Genomic DNA, 14,901 nt, shown 5'->3' with positions numbered 1-14,901 from the left:
TTGGTTCCGGCTACTAACGTTACTGCCTTTGGCTTTGGTCCCTTTCACCGGGAATTACACGCGATACGGGTGAGTTTTAGCTAGCTAACTTGTGTGTAACAGTGCACTCACACGCTTGCGTTTGATGCGTCAACATTGACGGATGCCATTCACTTTCGCTGCCGCACGTAACAACATCCAATCACATTGTCCAAAACTGCTCTCGCAACAACCAGTATATTATCCGAACCTGCTAGCGCGCACTATTTTGAAAACCCACCCGGCTTTTCGTTTAGTGCTGTCATGGATGCTAATCTGGTCGAACGTGTGGCGATCGTTTATGCATTGTGGTTGAGGCAACGTGAACGTGGTGCCCGCAGGTATTGGGTACATCCTATCCTGAAAACAAACAATTCAAACAGCGATTGTCCTCCATCTTGGTATCGAAAAATGTGAAAATCCCGCCTTGCGATGACGTCTTTCTCCGTCAAGTCATCTGATTGGTCGGCAGCTCCGGCAACGCATCTGACAGTTGAAAATGTTTTAACTTTCGACGCTAGCAACTCAGGCAACGCAACGCACCTGGACAACAACGGAACCAGAATGCCATTCGGCTGCAGCCATTGAAAGTGAATGGCATCCGTCAAAGTTCACGCATCAAACGCAAGCGTGTGAACGTTGTTACAGAGAAGTAAAGTTAGCTAGTTAACTAGCTAGCTATTGCTAACGTTTGTTAACCCAAAGCAGTGACAGCATCCCGAGAGTAAACGACTTAGTGGTTAGCTGCATCTTGGCAAGAAACGAAAATTATGTTGCGTTGTTGTTCGCTAACTTTAGTTAAAGTTTGAAAGCAAGCTAGCTAACTTAACGTCAGCGTAACAATAATATCAACAATGGCATATACGTTATACCTTCACCGCGCTAACGTAACGTTAACTATAATTAACGTTTTGACGTTAAGTTTTCGATCAGCTACGCGAAATACGCGTTTTAGTTATTAACTATCAACACGCATCACTTGCACTTAGTTCCATCGCAATGGTGTTTATTAACAATGTTACAATATGCTAGTGCTACAAGATACAATACTACAATGAAATGTATGCAGGAGCTGATCAATTATTTACCATATTGTTTCATAGGTCGAGTAATGTATGCATCTCCCCCCCCTCCCAACAGGCCACAGATAAGGCGAATCGGCCTCCTAGAGTAACACAAGCTGCTCTCTGAAGCAGAAAGAACTGACTCGCAACCCTGGCTCCGGTCTGCAGAAAAGGACTCTGAGAGACACCAACGTTACTAATGCCAAGGAGTCTCATTCCACCAAATTCCTGTCTTTGGTTAAATTAGAAAAAGGAGAAATACCAGACAATCCCATTCATATTGTCTGATAGCAGTCCAAAGAAAGCATGGCCAGTCAGGCAACTCAGCGCGCATCCGCCCCAAGTACCTCTGGTCCAAAAACATGTGTGGAGGATGACTGCATTGAAAATATTCCGCCTTCCGATGCAGCCTCAGCTGCGTTTGTGCCAAAGATCTTAATTCAAGCAGGAGGTGGGCCAGACCGCCATGTGGGAACCATGTCTGAGATCTTTAATATAACCAGAGAGACAGCGTCTCTCTCGAGTGCGGCCACTCCATCTGTTCACAGCGGTAATAGTGGAGAACGCGGAGCTAACCTACGATCGACCCTCACCCCCACTTTCAAATATCTCAGGCTGGGACTGAACCGGCTGAGGTCTCAGTCCCTGAAGCCACTTAGGACAGGGGAAGATGGCAGTGATGATCCAAACGTGTCCAGCCTCTTTCGGGAGGTGTCTTTGATTGCAGATGAAACCCTGCCCAACTGCACTGGGATCAGTTGCTTTGACGACTCACAATCGATGTCGATCACTTTTGACGACGACTTCTCGTCTGTAGTGGTCTCGCCTGCTGCGAACACGACAGTTGATTTGCCCTGTGTTCCTCTTGAAACTCCCGTACTGAGTAGATTAGAAGAAGAGATGATCGATAACCAGAACAACACTTTTGACGCCCAATCATCAATGAAACTGAATGGCACAACAGAGGCTAATGGTGAAACGTTCAGTGTCCAGAACAACACTTTTGACGCCCAGTCATCAGTGAAGCTCGGTGGTACAAGCACAGAGGCTAATGGTGAAACGTTCAGTGTCCAGAACAACACTTTTGACGCCCAGTCATCAGTGAAGCTCAGTGGTACAAGCACAGAAGCTAATGGTGAAATAGTCAGCCACCAGAACAACACTTTTGACGCCCAGTCATCAATGAAACTGAATGGCACAACAGAGGCTAATGATGAAATAGTCAGCCTCCAGAACAACACTTTTGACGCCCAGTCATCAGTGAAGCTCAGTGGTACAAGCACAGAGGCTAGCGGTGAAACGTTCAGTCACCAGAACAACACTGTTGATGCCCAGTCATCAACGAAACTGAATGGCACAACAGAAGCTAATGGTGAAACGTTCAGTGTCCAGAACAACACTTTTGACGCCCAGTCATCAGTGAAGCTCAGTGGTACAAGCACAGAGGCTAATGGTGAAACAGTGAGTCTCCAGAACAACACTTTTGACGCCCAGTCATCAATGAAACTGAATGGCACAACAGAGGCTAATGGTGAAACGGTCAGTGTCCAGAACAACACTTTTGACGCCCAGTCATCAGTGAAGCTCAGTGGTACAAGCACAGAGGCTAATGGTGAAACAGTGAGTCTCCAGAACAACACTTTTGACGCCCAGTCATCAATGAAACTGAATGGCACAACAGAGGCTAATGGTGAAACGGTCAGTGTCCAGAACAACACTTTTGACGCCCAGTCATCAGTGAAGCTCAGTGGTACAAGCACAGAGGCTAATGGTGAAACAGTGAGTCTCCAGAACAACACTTTTGACGCCCAGTCATCAATGAAACTGAATGGCACAACAGAGGCTAATGGTGAAACGGTCAGTGTCCAGAACAACACTTTTGACGCCCAGTCATCAGTGAAGCTCAGTGGTACAAGCACAGAGGCTAATGATGAAATAGTCAGCCACCAGAACAACACTGTTGATGCTCAGTCATCAATGGAACTGAATGGCACTAGCACAGAGGCTAATGGTGAAACGGTCAGTCTCCAGAAGAGCGACGAAGCACCTACGTTCAACTTGAATGACACCCTTGAACTGAACTCCTCCTCAGTGGTCACCTCTACACCCATGGCCAGATCCAAAGTGTTCAATTTCAAAATTGAGCTGGAATCAGGAAAAACTTCAGATACACGGACAAGTCTCTCTGCATGTGTTCTCCCGAAACGGACCCCTCAGTTGCCCATTCCCCCGAAACAGACTACTCAGTTACCTGGAGTGTCCAACATAGTCGGTGATAGGAAGACGTTCTTTCAGCTCCCTGCTGTGTCCTCCAGTTCCAGGTCACTGCGACCCTCTCTGAGACTTCCAACCCAGCTTCCATCATGGGCTGGCCTGCCGAAGACCAAGCCAGCCACCGCCGTCTCTATTCCCTCTGAGCCACCTGTCTCTGCCCTAACCAGCATCAAGAGGACCACTCGAGCAGAAGCTTCCAGAAATGCCGCAGCTGCTGTGTCACAGGAGGTATGGGGGTCATTTTAAAACACAGGATTATTTACTGTATGTGCAAAGATATTGGAATAGACACAAGACTACTTTAGCTTGCATTATTTTGGACATAAAATATCTATTTTCAGTCTTGATGATATTTGTTGCAGTTGTCTTGAAATTAGCTTGTCAAGTTGTGCAATGTGTAAATCCTTGGTCATTTTAAAACACAGGATTATTTATGTGCAAGGATATTTGACTTGACACAACAGTGGGGATGTGTTCAGTGTATTTTTATGTTATTTCTTTCTAGGGTCCTGGAATTTTAACCGTTAACAGTGGACGATGTAGTGCAGTTCCCGGTAAGTACCCAGGTGAGGCTTTTTGTCCCTATACGTGCATAAAGCGTAATGTAGCCTATGCTGTCTAACTCTTATCTCTGCCTGTAGAGTCCAAGCTGCCCTGCTCTGGCTTGAGGAAACCTCAACCTTCTGGCCTCAGACCTCCCACAGCAAGGGCCATTGCAGCCTCCTCCAATGACAAGCCCAGTGGCTCTGCAGGTATAGTATGTTTTGGTTTAGAAATCGAGGGGGTAGGGGCGCCCCGGTAGCTCACCGGGGTAAGGCGCGCGCCATATGAAGGCTAGTCCTTCGCGCAGCGGACCCGGGTTCGATTCCCGACTCGGGTCCTGTGCCGCATGTCGTCCCCTCTCTCTCTCTCACACATTTCCTGTCTCTCTCAACTGTCCTGTCCATTTAAGCTGAAAAGCCCTACAAAATATCTTCAAAAAAAAAAAAGAATTCGAGGGGGTAGCACACTATTTTATGCTACTGCAAATACTGCTGACGTTTTATGGAGAATGACATTCCTGGGTTTTTCCTGGCTCAGAATGAGGTGGTGGTGGAACTGTAGGTGGGGGTTTGGGGGTCCTCCCCCAGGAAAGTTTGGGCATCAAAAGCTTCATTTCCTGCATTCTGGGGAATTCTATGCACTGTGTGCTTTATTAGCTGCCTAATCCAATGTCATTGTTTATTTATTTTTAAATAACAAACAGACTATAACATTGGTGAGGGCATATCACTGTGACTATAATGTACTGTAGGTTGTCAGGTCAAACATGTACTAGTGTAGCTACACAGTAGACCAGCGGTTTTATGTCAATGGCTGGAGAAGAAACTCCACATTCCTATAGAGAAAGCATTGTCTGTTCGATAACCGGAGCTTGATAACTTGAGCTCGATAACTTGAGCTCAAGGTGCTAGATGCATTCGTGAAGTCGAGCTCTCACCCAGTCCAACCCCTGTGTTTCTGCCACTCTCCCAAGTCAAGATATGGTTGTTTAGTTGTTCAAGTCATGGTAGGAAAACTTTCGTTTTCACCTCTACTGCGAACAGCACTGCATGAGAGTATGTAACTAGCGAATCGTCTGTGGAGAAAAGGTCGCACCATAACAATTATGTGCACTCGCACAAATGCTCCCAATTGTATTTCGAGGTCACGCAGATAAAAAATTTCAACACAAATAACTGAAACAAAAAAATTTACCTACTACACAAAATGTGTACAAGTTGGTTGGCTTAGTGTTTTGTTTTTTTTGTCGATCTGGAGGCGGCACGAAATTTGACGGAGGCCTCGTAATTCTCTATCCAGGAAAAACCCTGCATTACAAATCACATTTTTATCGGGGCAGACAATTAAGTCCAATCTGTATTTCTTACTTTTACTTGCCTCCATTTCTTTCCTCATACAGTTGACTAATGTCTGTGTCCACCTTCAAATCTCTCCCATAGCTACCGTGAGGTCAAAGACCAAGACGCAAGCAACCAGCCAAACCCCAAAGCGCTTGTCAACCAGCACTGAGGCCTTGCCAGTAGCAAAGAGGAAAAAACTTGTACCAGCAGGTAAATGTACCAGTGAGTTACAGTAGATACGATTAGGCTACTTCACTTCCTCTCATTTGTAGGCCTTTTGCAATTTTATCAGAACCCTGATTTGGTGTACCATGGGACTTTTTACAATATTTACAACTGCGTAGAGAGTAGTGGAATTTTAAAAAGTCTATTCCAGACATGGAAAGTTATGTATGTATGAATGAATGATGGGGACACTACAAATTCACATAGTTACAAAACAACTTGTAAAGACAAGACAGTGCAACTGATGCTATGCACAAAGAGATTTGATTTGATTTATTTGACATTTGGAAATACATGGAGTAAAAAAAGACAGACATCATCTCAAAGAAAACATCAAGGATAAAACACACAAGTCATAGACTTGTTTCCATTGTGGTCCTTGGTCTCAAATGAGATTATAGCTTGTAGCTAATTTCCAACTTCTGTCCCTAGTAAGGCTTTTGGAAGAAAGATAGAGGGGGTAAAGGAGAGTCCACACCACACACACATGATTATATTTGCAAGATTAAAAATAAAATACAGTTATAAATTTAAAGGTGTCCTATTATGCTAATTCTCAACAGTTTAATATAAGTCTTTGGGGTCCCCAAAACATGTCTGAGTATTATTACTGAAAATACCACTCAGAATAAGCATTCATGCCTCTATACCTCTCCGTTGACCACGAGATCAGATTGAGCGCATTGAGCACTCTTTTCATATGCAAATGAGCTCAGCTAAGAGCAAGTGAAAATTAAAAATAAATAGAGGTACTCGGTGTATACAGCTCTGATTTTGCTTCATCCAGTCTTTAACATTTTTATTCAAGTGTTACCTTGAATTGATTTGATTCCCACTGAGAGGGAATAAAGTGGGAGTGGGAACCCTGAATAAAGTACTATGTGTAGATCTGAAACCTCATACTCTAGTGTTTCTACCTGAAAACTGCTACTTTGCACTCATACCCCCATTACATGTTGTTGTGTGAGAGAGTGAAACATGGAGTTTGAACAGTTGTGTCCATGTCTTACACAGGAGTGAAACAACTAGCTGGTACATTGAAGCTGCCAGCCAAAGCCTTTCTCCAAGCTGGTGAGGTCCTTGTTGAGTTGAATTGATTTGATATACTGCATGGTTGACCAAAGTGCAATATTGAAGGGGATCTTCTACCAACAGAAATGAAAATGTTTTGCCGTAAGATACTTTTTCTTTTTTCTTCTCTCTCTTCAACCTGTCGTGCTGCTGGCTCTGTCCCATTGGTCCCAACCCAACCAGCTAAGCGTCCAGATGGTAAAGCTCTTTTAAAGCGTAATTCACGTCCAATGTTCTTGCACTACAACCTACAGTTTTAGTTCTGCATAGGTGCTGTGTAGCTTTGAATTTCATGACAATTTTTTTCAACAGTATTCAATGCAGTTTCCTTTCCAATGTTCTTGCAGAGTGTGCCAACTGTTGTGCACTTCAGCAAGAACTGGAGAAATATCGGAGGGAAAATGAACAACTGAAGGAAGGTATAACTAAGTTTTCAGATTTGAAATATTTTACCAGAGAGTGGTCTGTATCGTTGCAAAGATTTATTTTTCTCTCACAAGTACGTTGTTGGATTTGAGTCGAGTTCCTGTGGATACAGATTAGGATTTGTAACTTTTCAGTCTCCTTTGTCTGTATCTTTCAGAATTGCAGAACCGCCAAATGGACTGAGGGGACTGGGATTACTATTTGATTTTTAAAGAATTTACATAAAAAAGTTGTATAATAAATAAAACATTTACATTTACTCTACATCAAGATCATGATTTCTTATTTGTCACATGTAATACATGTGTATACAGTTACAGTGAAATGTTGCATCTACTACTTCTACATATGTCTTGAGGTATTGTTTTACTTTGAGTGTTCAGACAATGTGATTTACAGGCTTTTCTGTTTGAACCCAGTATGAACACATCAAATTAGGATCACTAACAGCTGTCCAGCCCCTGAGCATTTGGATGGAGTCACATGGAGGATTGAGAGACGCGTTTAGTAAAGATTTCCTGCATCGTTTAGATCCAGGCCACTTAATGCAACATAGCTCAGGAAAAACAAACTTCTAGGACATTTAATGGTTGCTGGGACAGTGGACTTTACCCACACAGGGACTTCCATTGCCATAGATTTTCCAAATGATAGACCTGTGTGCGGATCAGCAGCATGGTTCCTGGTAGTTTTTCCTATGTAGGCTAAATGGACAACGTAACATTTACACAGTTGGACGAAGAACAAATAATAACACGAAACGTTTTGTTAGTGTGACGATGACAAATGGTTTGTCTTATACAGTATGTGTTGTGGCACTGCGCAGTTGCCACAGCGATAATTTCCATTAGGGATGGGGCGTAAGAGTCTTTGTGTGGGTCCTGTGGGTTCCTGGCGATAAAAAGTCTGCATGGACTAGTAGATCTCTTAGATTCCTGCCAGGTTTATACACAAAGAGAGGTGGTTCCTTAAAATGGGGGCTAATTCGGGGTCAGATTTTAGAATATGCCAATGTTTTTGTGCGGGGCTGTAAGCCAGCGCACCAAAGATAGCAAATGTCCGGTTGTCACTCCCTCCCTCCCTTCCTCGGTTGTGTTGTTGACCTGCAGTTCTATGTTGCTACCACAAGAGGCAGTGTTTTTTTGTGCATGGCTGTAAACCAGCGCACCTAGACAAGAGGCAGTGGTTTTTTGTGCATGGCTGTAAGCCAGCGCACCTACAATAGTGTTTGTCTGGTTATCACTCCCTCCCTCCCTCCGGTCAATGTTGACCTGCATTTCTCTGTTGGCTCTACAAGAGGCAGTAGTCCCAGCACACCAAAATCAAGAAGGACACCAAAATCAACCTCCTTATCTCCACTTCACAAGTAGAGTAGTGGTGAAAGCATAGGACTCCCACCTGGGAGACAGGGGTTCAAGGCCCCAGTGGGGATGACTTTATGGGACTATACCCCAGACGTCCACATGTTCATCCTTTCACTCCAACCTTTACCCCTTGCCTTATAGGTCAGATCCTGTCCTAACCCTTATTCTAACCCCAACCCACATTCTAACCCCAACCCACACTAAGGACTGGAAGAAGGACACCAAAACCAACCCACCGATCTCCGCTGCACAAGTAGTGGTGAGAGCATAGGACGCACATAAGCCAGGCTGGACCTGGCCTGGTTTGAAGAAAGGTTTGATGACATGGGACCGAGGAGAATAGGTGGTGATACACGTCACAGAGTTCTTACTTATTACTTATTACTTTTTTAAAGTAATTCTGTGTGTGGTTTACTCAGTGCTGTCCCATAAACTTTGTTAATCCATTCCATGGGGTATCCCCGTTGTCTAAACCTTGCTTCCATGTCTTGTTCTATAAAGTCTGCAGTGGTGTGACATACATGTCTGCCTGATCGTGTGCAATACGGAGTCTCAAGTTGTATGTGCTCTTCTAAATCAATGAACAATAAATAGGAGGTTGTTTGATTTTAAGCTGCTAAATTACCACCCCACATTTTTGTATCCCCCTCTCCCCTCTGTTGTGCTGAAATGTTGTAGCTTAAGCAATATTGTGTTTTAATGTTGTTTTAAATGTAACCTGGTGAATTTCATGGGTAGCCTAATTGTCCATCGATTGCAATAATGTAAATTAATATTGGTAAGGATGTCTACACTGCATTGTTGTATATGACCTTAAGAAAAACAATTTTTCATATAAATATATTTCTTGTCGTTCTTCTCAGATTAATTCAACACACCTCACCATTTCACTACCACCGCTTTGTCAGAATGTTATCAGATGTACCCTACTTCACAGTGACTACATTCTCTAATACTCTACCCCCATCTGCTGGTTGAATAAGGACTGACTAGAGCCAAAGTGTCAAGGTACAATTGTGCAGGTTTCCTAAACCAAAAACTGATCAATTCTTGACTATTTATTTTGATGGACAACTTTGATAATCAAAGTCAGTTTTATTTGACTACATCTTATACGTACAACGAGTAGTGAAATGTTCTTCAGTGCACACAATATAGAGAGGTACAAAAAAGAGTACAAAGAGAAACATTATGTTACATATCTAGATACAAGAGAGTGTAGCCTACATACTATATGGGGGAGTAGGAGAGGTTGTGTATTGGGTTAGATAGGGAGGGAGTGTGGGTATACATTTATCTGTCTGTTGATATGTAGCCTATATTCACAGTCCATCCAGTCACATCCATGCTCTCGACAACAAGAAATGTGACATTCCAGTCAACAAATTGAAGATGATTGCCCGGAAATTACGTGTTCTTCTCAGTGTAGCTGATTGGTTTGCTGGAGTGACCCAACTAGCCATCTCATTGGACACGATACATTCCAAGTTTTCCGACTGGAGTAAATATGTCAAATCCCTCCCTCCATGGTCCAATAAAATACGAGAACGAAACAGCTATTTTTCGAAACTCTCCAAGGGTGTTGTCTAGTCTCACGTTTAGCTATTTATTAAATAATAGGCCTTATGCCGAAGGTCACATGACCAAACCGGAAGCTGGGTCAGCTCACTTGCGCTCTTCTCGGCGGCCTCTTTAAAACGGAAAGCTACACACACAAAGCTACTGCTTTTAATATTTATAACCAGAAGACATACTTTTGCTGCATGTATATTTTATTTATTTATTAATCATTACTGTTTAGTTGATTTAGTGCTAGATCGGATGAAATGGCGAGTAAAGAAAGATGGGTAAAATACCTGAAGCGGGACCATCCTAGCAACAGTTTCTGCTGTGTGCCTCAGTGCGCTATGTCTGGGAAATTTAACTCGGCGGTGAGTTTCCACATATTTCCAAAAGACGAAACACTTAGAAAAATATGGATACGTAATGTTAGACGTGAGAATTTGGAAATTAAAAAGAGCACAGCAGTCTGTAGTCGACACTTCGTACCCACGGATATCATTCACGGAGGAAACCGACGTTTGGTAGCGGGGGCTGTGCCTGTCTTGTTTGCCTGGAACGACTACACTTTGCCGGCAGCCAGACCAAGTGTCTGGGAAAGAAAACCACGAGCAGTCAGGCCAGAGGATGAGCTTGAGGAGGAGAAGGTATGTTGCATGGAATATGATATTCAGCATGCATAGCTCTGGCTATGACTTTGATGCAGAGTAGATTGTGTTTATTCATTAATTAACCCTGTAGGCTACTGTTATGTATGTGAGCACATGACCATAAACTAATGTTAAAAGCAAGACAAGATTGACATCAACACAGAGCAACAATATGAATTAAAAGGGAAAACATGAAAAAAATACACTAAACACAGCAACATGAGGCAAAACACTCATTGATTGCTGGTTGGTATAGATGCAGTTGATTGTGGGCTCAACTTTAAAATCAAGTGATTACATTTCAAACCATGCTGCCAGGGGCTACACATACCTGCCACTGCCTCCTGGCAAGATATTTCTGGGTGAACATCAATAAAAGGTGTTTCTTAAAAATAATACTCTTTCTGTCACTTCTTTAGATTTGCCAGCTCCCGCCATCTGGAGGCATTCTGGAAACAGATTGAACCTGCGACTAGGAGAATGGTGCGGGCTAGGACACAGGCATCTACTTCCAGCACAACAACTCAGGCATCCACTTCCAACACAAAAGCAGCTTCTGACCAGGCCCCTGCTGATCCACCTGGTCGACCGGTAAGCATAGTTCATGTAGCTCACCTGTGCTATACCCATTAGGTTAGGGGCGACTGCCATGCTTGTATTTAGTAGACTAGGTTGTATATAATTGCACAAGTTTATTTGATTGGTTTATTTATTATGATGACGAGGCAATGATTATCATTAACACAAGGACTTCTCTCTCACACCACCCACCAACAGAGCCGGAGCCTTTCACTGATTGATGAACTGTTCCTGTTCTTGGTGTACCTGTCACTGGGCCTGAAGGAGAAGGATCTGGGTGACCGGTTCAACATTCATCAGTCCACCGTCAGCAGGATCATCACGAGCTGGGCAAATTTTTTATACACCTTATTGGGCGCTGTAGGGATATGGATGTCTCCTGAGTCAATTAGAGACAATATCTCAAGTGTGTTCGGGAAGTACTCAGACACTCAAGTCATAGTTGACTGTACAGAGATGAGATGTCAGATGCCTTCATCTCTACTGTTACAGAGTGAGATGTATTCACAATATAAATCCCACACTACCCTGAAAGGCCTGATAGGTATGTCACCACACGGTGCTGTTACTTTTATTTCCTCACTGTATTCAGGCTCTGTAAGTGACAAGGAATTGTTCAGGGAATCTGGCATTATCCCTCTTTTGGATAAAGATATGGCTGTAATGGTGGACAAGGGATTTAAAATTGATGATCTAGTGCCCTGCAAAGTCTACAGACCACCTTTTCTCAGCAAACACTCACAGCTGTCTCATGATGAAGTGCTCCTCACTCAGGACATTGCACGCTTACGTATACATGTGGAGAGGACCATTAGACGAATAAAAGAGAACAAATTGTTTGAAACAGTTATCCCAATGAACATCACCGGCAGCATTAACCAGCTTTTTGCGGTAGCCTGCCTCCTATCAAACTACCAAAATAAGCCACTAGTGAAGGCATGGGCCAAATAAAGTACTAACTGCAGTAAAACTTGCATACTGTACATCAGATCAACATGCATACACTAATCAGAAGACACATTTGAGTCATTGACAGTTTTTTTTATGAAATAGTTTAATCTCTTATCACCGAATTCATCACACAATGCTGAAGTGGAGCACTGCTAAGAACAACCTTTATTACAGACCATGTCAGAGTTTAGCCTGTCGATAGGCCTTATGGGGCTGAAGAAATATATTATAAAGAAAAGGAGAGAGAGAGGGAGAGACAGAGAAAAGGACATCAATTGAATTGAGAGAAAGAAAAAGTAAATGAAAAAAAGAAGAGCGAGAGAATATGGCTGTTCATGGGTAGTCATTCTAACAATGGATGCGTAGCTAAGCGCGTTGCACACAGAAAGAAATGTAAAACATTTACACACACGCATCTGTAAATACACACAAACACACTTTGAAATGTATAGTCATTGACAAATAAAACTGGAATATATCATTTCTTTGTGGAATCGTTTTCTTCTCGTCATTCCAACCTATACAGTGTACTGTATATAACACACAACTAAGCTTTTTTGGAGACAGACAAGTACTTTGGCATATACACATTGAAGAAAAACTGGTCAACTTTGTCCCTGATGATTGTGGTTATTTTGGGGTCAACATGGATACGCTGCACCATCATGTCGTCCTGGGCACAAATCACAAAGTCACACCACTGTAGCCCAGTGATCAGAAGTTGACCCTGCACCTGCCAGTAGTAACAGTGGCTTTCTCGGAGGGTCGAAGTTCCATACTGCATTTGAAGGTACTTACAGTCAACATAGCTCCTAACATTTGGGCACTTAATTTCAACAAGTCCAAATGGTGGCTGTGCGACTGGATCAAAAATGAGGCCATCTGGTGATGCACCAAGCCATGGTGCATCGGGGTGGATGACGAGGCCACAAGGGGTGTAGTTCACATTTTGCAGGCTGCAGTACTCCGATGCAGCCTCAAACTCCATGTCTGCACCTCTTTTCATGTCCGCAGTCTGCCTGGTACCTTTCATGATTCTTTCTGCAAGGGACTCTGCAGAGCTTGCTCCCCTCACAAAACATACCTCTCTAAAACGTGAGGAGGTGATCCTCGGACGACGGAGCTGATGCCACTCCTGGTCTGCTGCCTGTTCTCTTGTCGCTGCCTCAATCTTATAGGCCATGTCCAATGTGACCTTCAAGACAGATGAAATGGTATGAAAATGTAAAATCATGATTACAGACCAAAATGATCATGGTTATCATATTTGTCACAATTGCATTTTAATGTTAATTTCAACTTCAAACAGTAATAACGGCCCTGACGGTTTATCATTAAACTGGAAATAATTTCATCCCTACCTTCAAGCTTTCAAGGTGAAAGTGCTCCTCCTCAGTACAAACATGTACACACTCTGTTGGGGCAAGCCTGGACTCCACAAAAGAAAGCTGTGGGTTAGATGGAGGATCTTTGTGCATTTTGACCGACCTTGTGGGCAGTATGGGTTGCTGGTACGAGAGCACACTGCCCTTTTGTGCTAAGCCAAGTGTTGTCTCAACAAGGGTCTTCTCGTCAGTGATGTCCATATTTGCTGCAAGGGGTTTCTCTGTAATGTCAAAGTCTTTGTATATTTCTCCAATCTGCAGCATGGACATGTCAAGTGGGTTCCCAACCAAGCCCTTGTAAAGTCTACTTCTGTGAAAGACAATAATAGCGTCAGGCATCGTGTCATGCAGAATGACGCACGTGCACGGATGTATAGAGAGGAAAACTGACCGACCAAAAAATTTATGTAGGTCTCCCGTTGACATCCATTCTAAATTTTAGTTAATATTAAATAAATTCTTTATACACACTAACAGGCAGCTCACTATCTCACCTGATTCCTCCTCCCATGTGCCGGTTGAGTCTTGGTTTGGTGACAACCATTTTGTTTATTGGCCCAGGTTTCACTCCCTGACAAAAGACAAATAACATACAATCTCAACAATTAGACAACAAAATTGTGTGGGTGTGCATAAAGCATATGCGAAATCATCTATGAGTGCCTAATAATCCTGTCAAAACAAAATTCAATTCAATAATACATCCTTATATTATAAGGTTCCTCACCCATAAAAAGCTGGATTCTGGCATTGGCAGTTCAGTGGCTCTATGAATTGCATCTCATCACTTACCGCTGTTCTGGGCTTGTGCCATTTCTGCTCTGTCTCAGTGCAGGTGTGGACAGGGGGCACAACCTGTACATTAAGCTCAGAATAGTGCGCCGTTTGAAACAGCAAAGCAACTGTGTGGTTACACACTGCAGTACCAGCAACACAGGAGCAGCGATATGACACGAGGATCACAGGGTCTGAATCCCGAAGCACTATCTGTAGAAAAGTATATGGAGAGAATTCCTACAGACTTGACACTGATTTGAGTATGATTGAACTTATCCTACTTGAGCAGTGGTCATAACAGATGAGATGCCATCATGCCAATGATGTCATGTAACAGTCTAGTTAGGTTGCTGGGGCAAGTTTGGCAATTACACGAATAAAATAAATATAATAACAGGATATAAAGCCGCCTTAAACCCTAAACGCTGACGGTGCAATCTTACAGTGACCTCTACTGGTAGTATAGGTGAAATGCCCATCTGAAGGGGTTGGGGACAGGTAAGATTCATTTTTAAGTTGAACATAAGGCAAAAACACAATTTAAATATTTTACATCAGTCTCAGGTTTCCATAACAAATCAATGTATGACCTAGTGCATCAAACAGGACAGATTCAAACTTACAATAGTTGTGTATTGCTCTTTAAAAGCCTACTGTAATTCCATGCTTATTGT

At 43.0% G+C, this 14,901-nt stretch overlaps 1 protein-coding gene across 1 annotated transcript; it reads left to right on the top strand.

Annotated features, from left to right (window-relative positions):
- Positions 1-42: 42 nt before the first annotated feature.
- On the top strand, positions 43-7,144 carry LOC311308482 (uncharacterized protein; the record flags this gene model as incomplete). The annotated part of the gene is made up of 6 exons (XM_084437443.1): positions 43-69; positions 1,159-3,584; positions 3,862-3,910; positions 3,998-4,108; positions 5,339-5,449; positions 7,119-7,144. Exons 2-6 carry the CDS (start codon positions 1,389-1,391, stop codon positions 7,142-7,144), a joined length of 2,493 nt encoding a protein of 830 aa, XP_084293569.1. The 5' UTR covers positions 43-69; positions 1,159-1,388.
- Positions 7,145-14,901: the final 7,757 nt, after the last annotated feature.

This window comes from Borostomias antarcticus (genome assembly GCF_949987555.1).
Source record: "Borostomias antarcticus genome assembly, chromosome: 4".
NCBI lineage: Eukaryota > Metazoa > Chordata > Actinopteri > Stomiiformes > Stomiidae > Borostomias > Borostomias antarcticus.
This window is presented reverse-complemented; position numbering and strand designations above follow the sequence as displayed.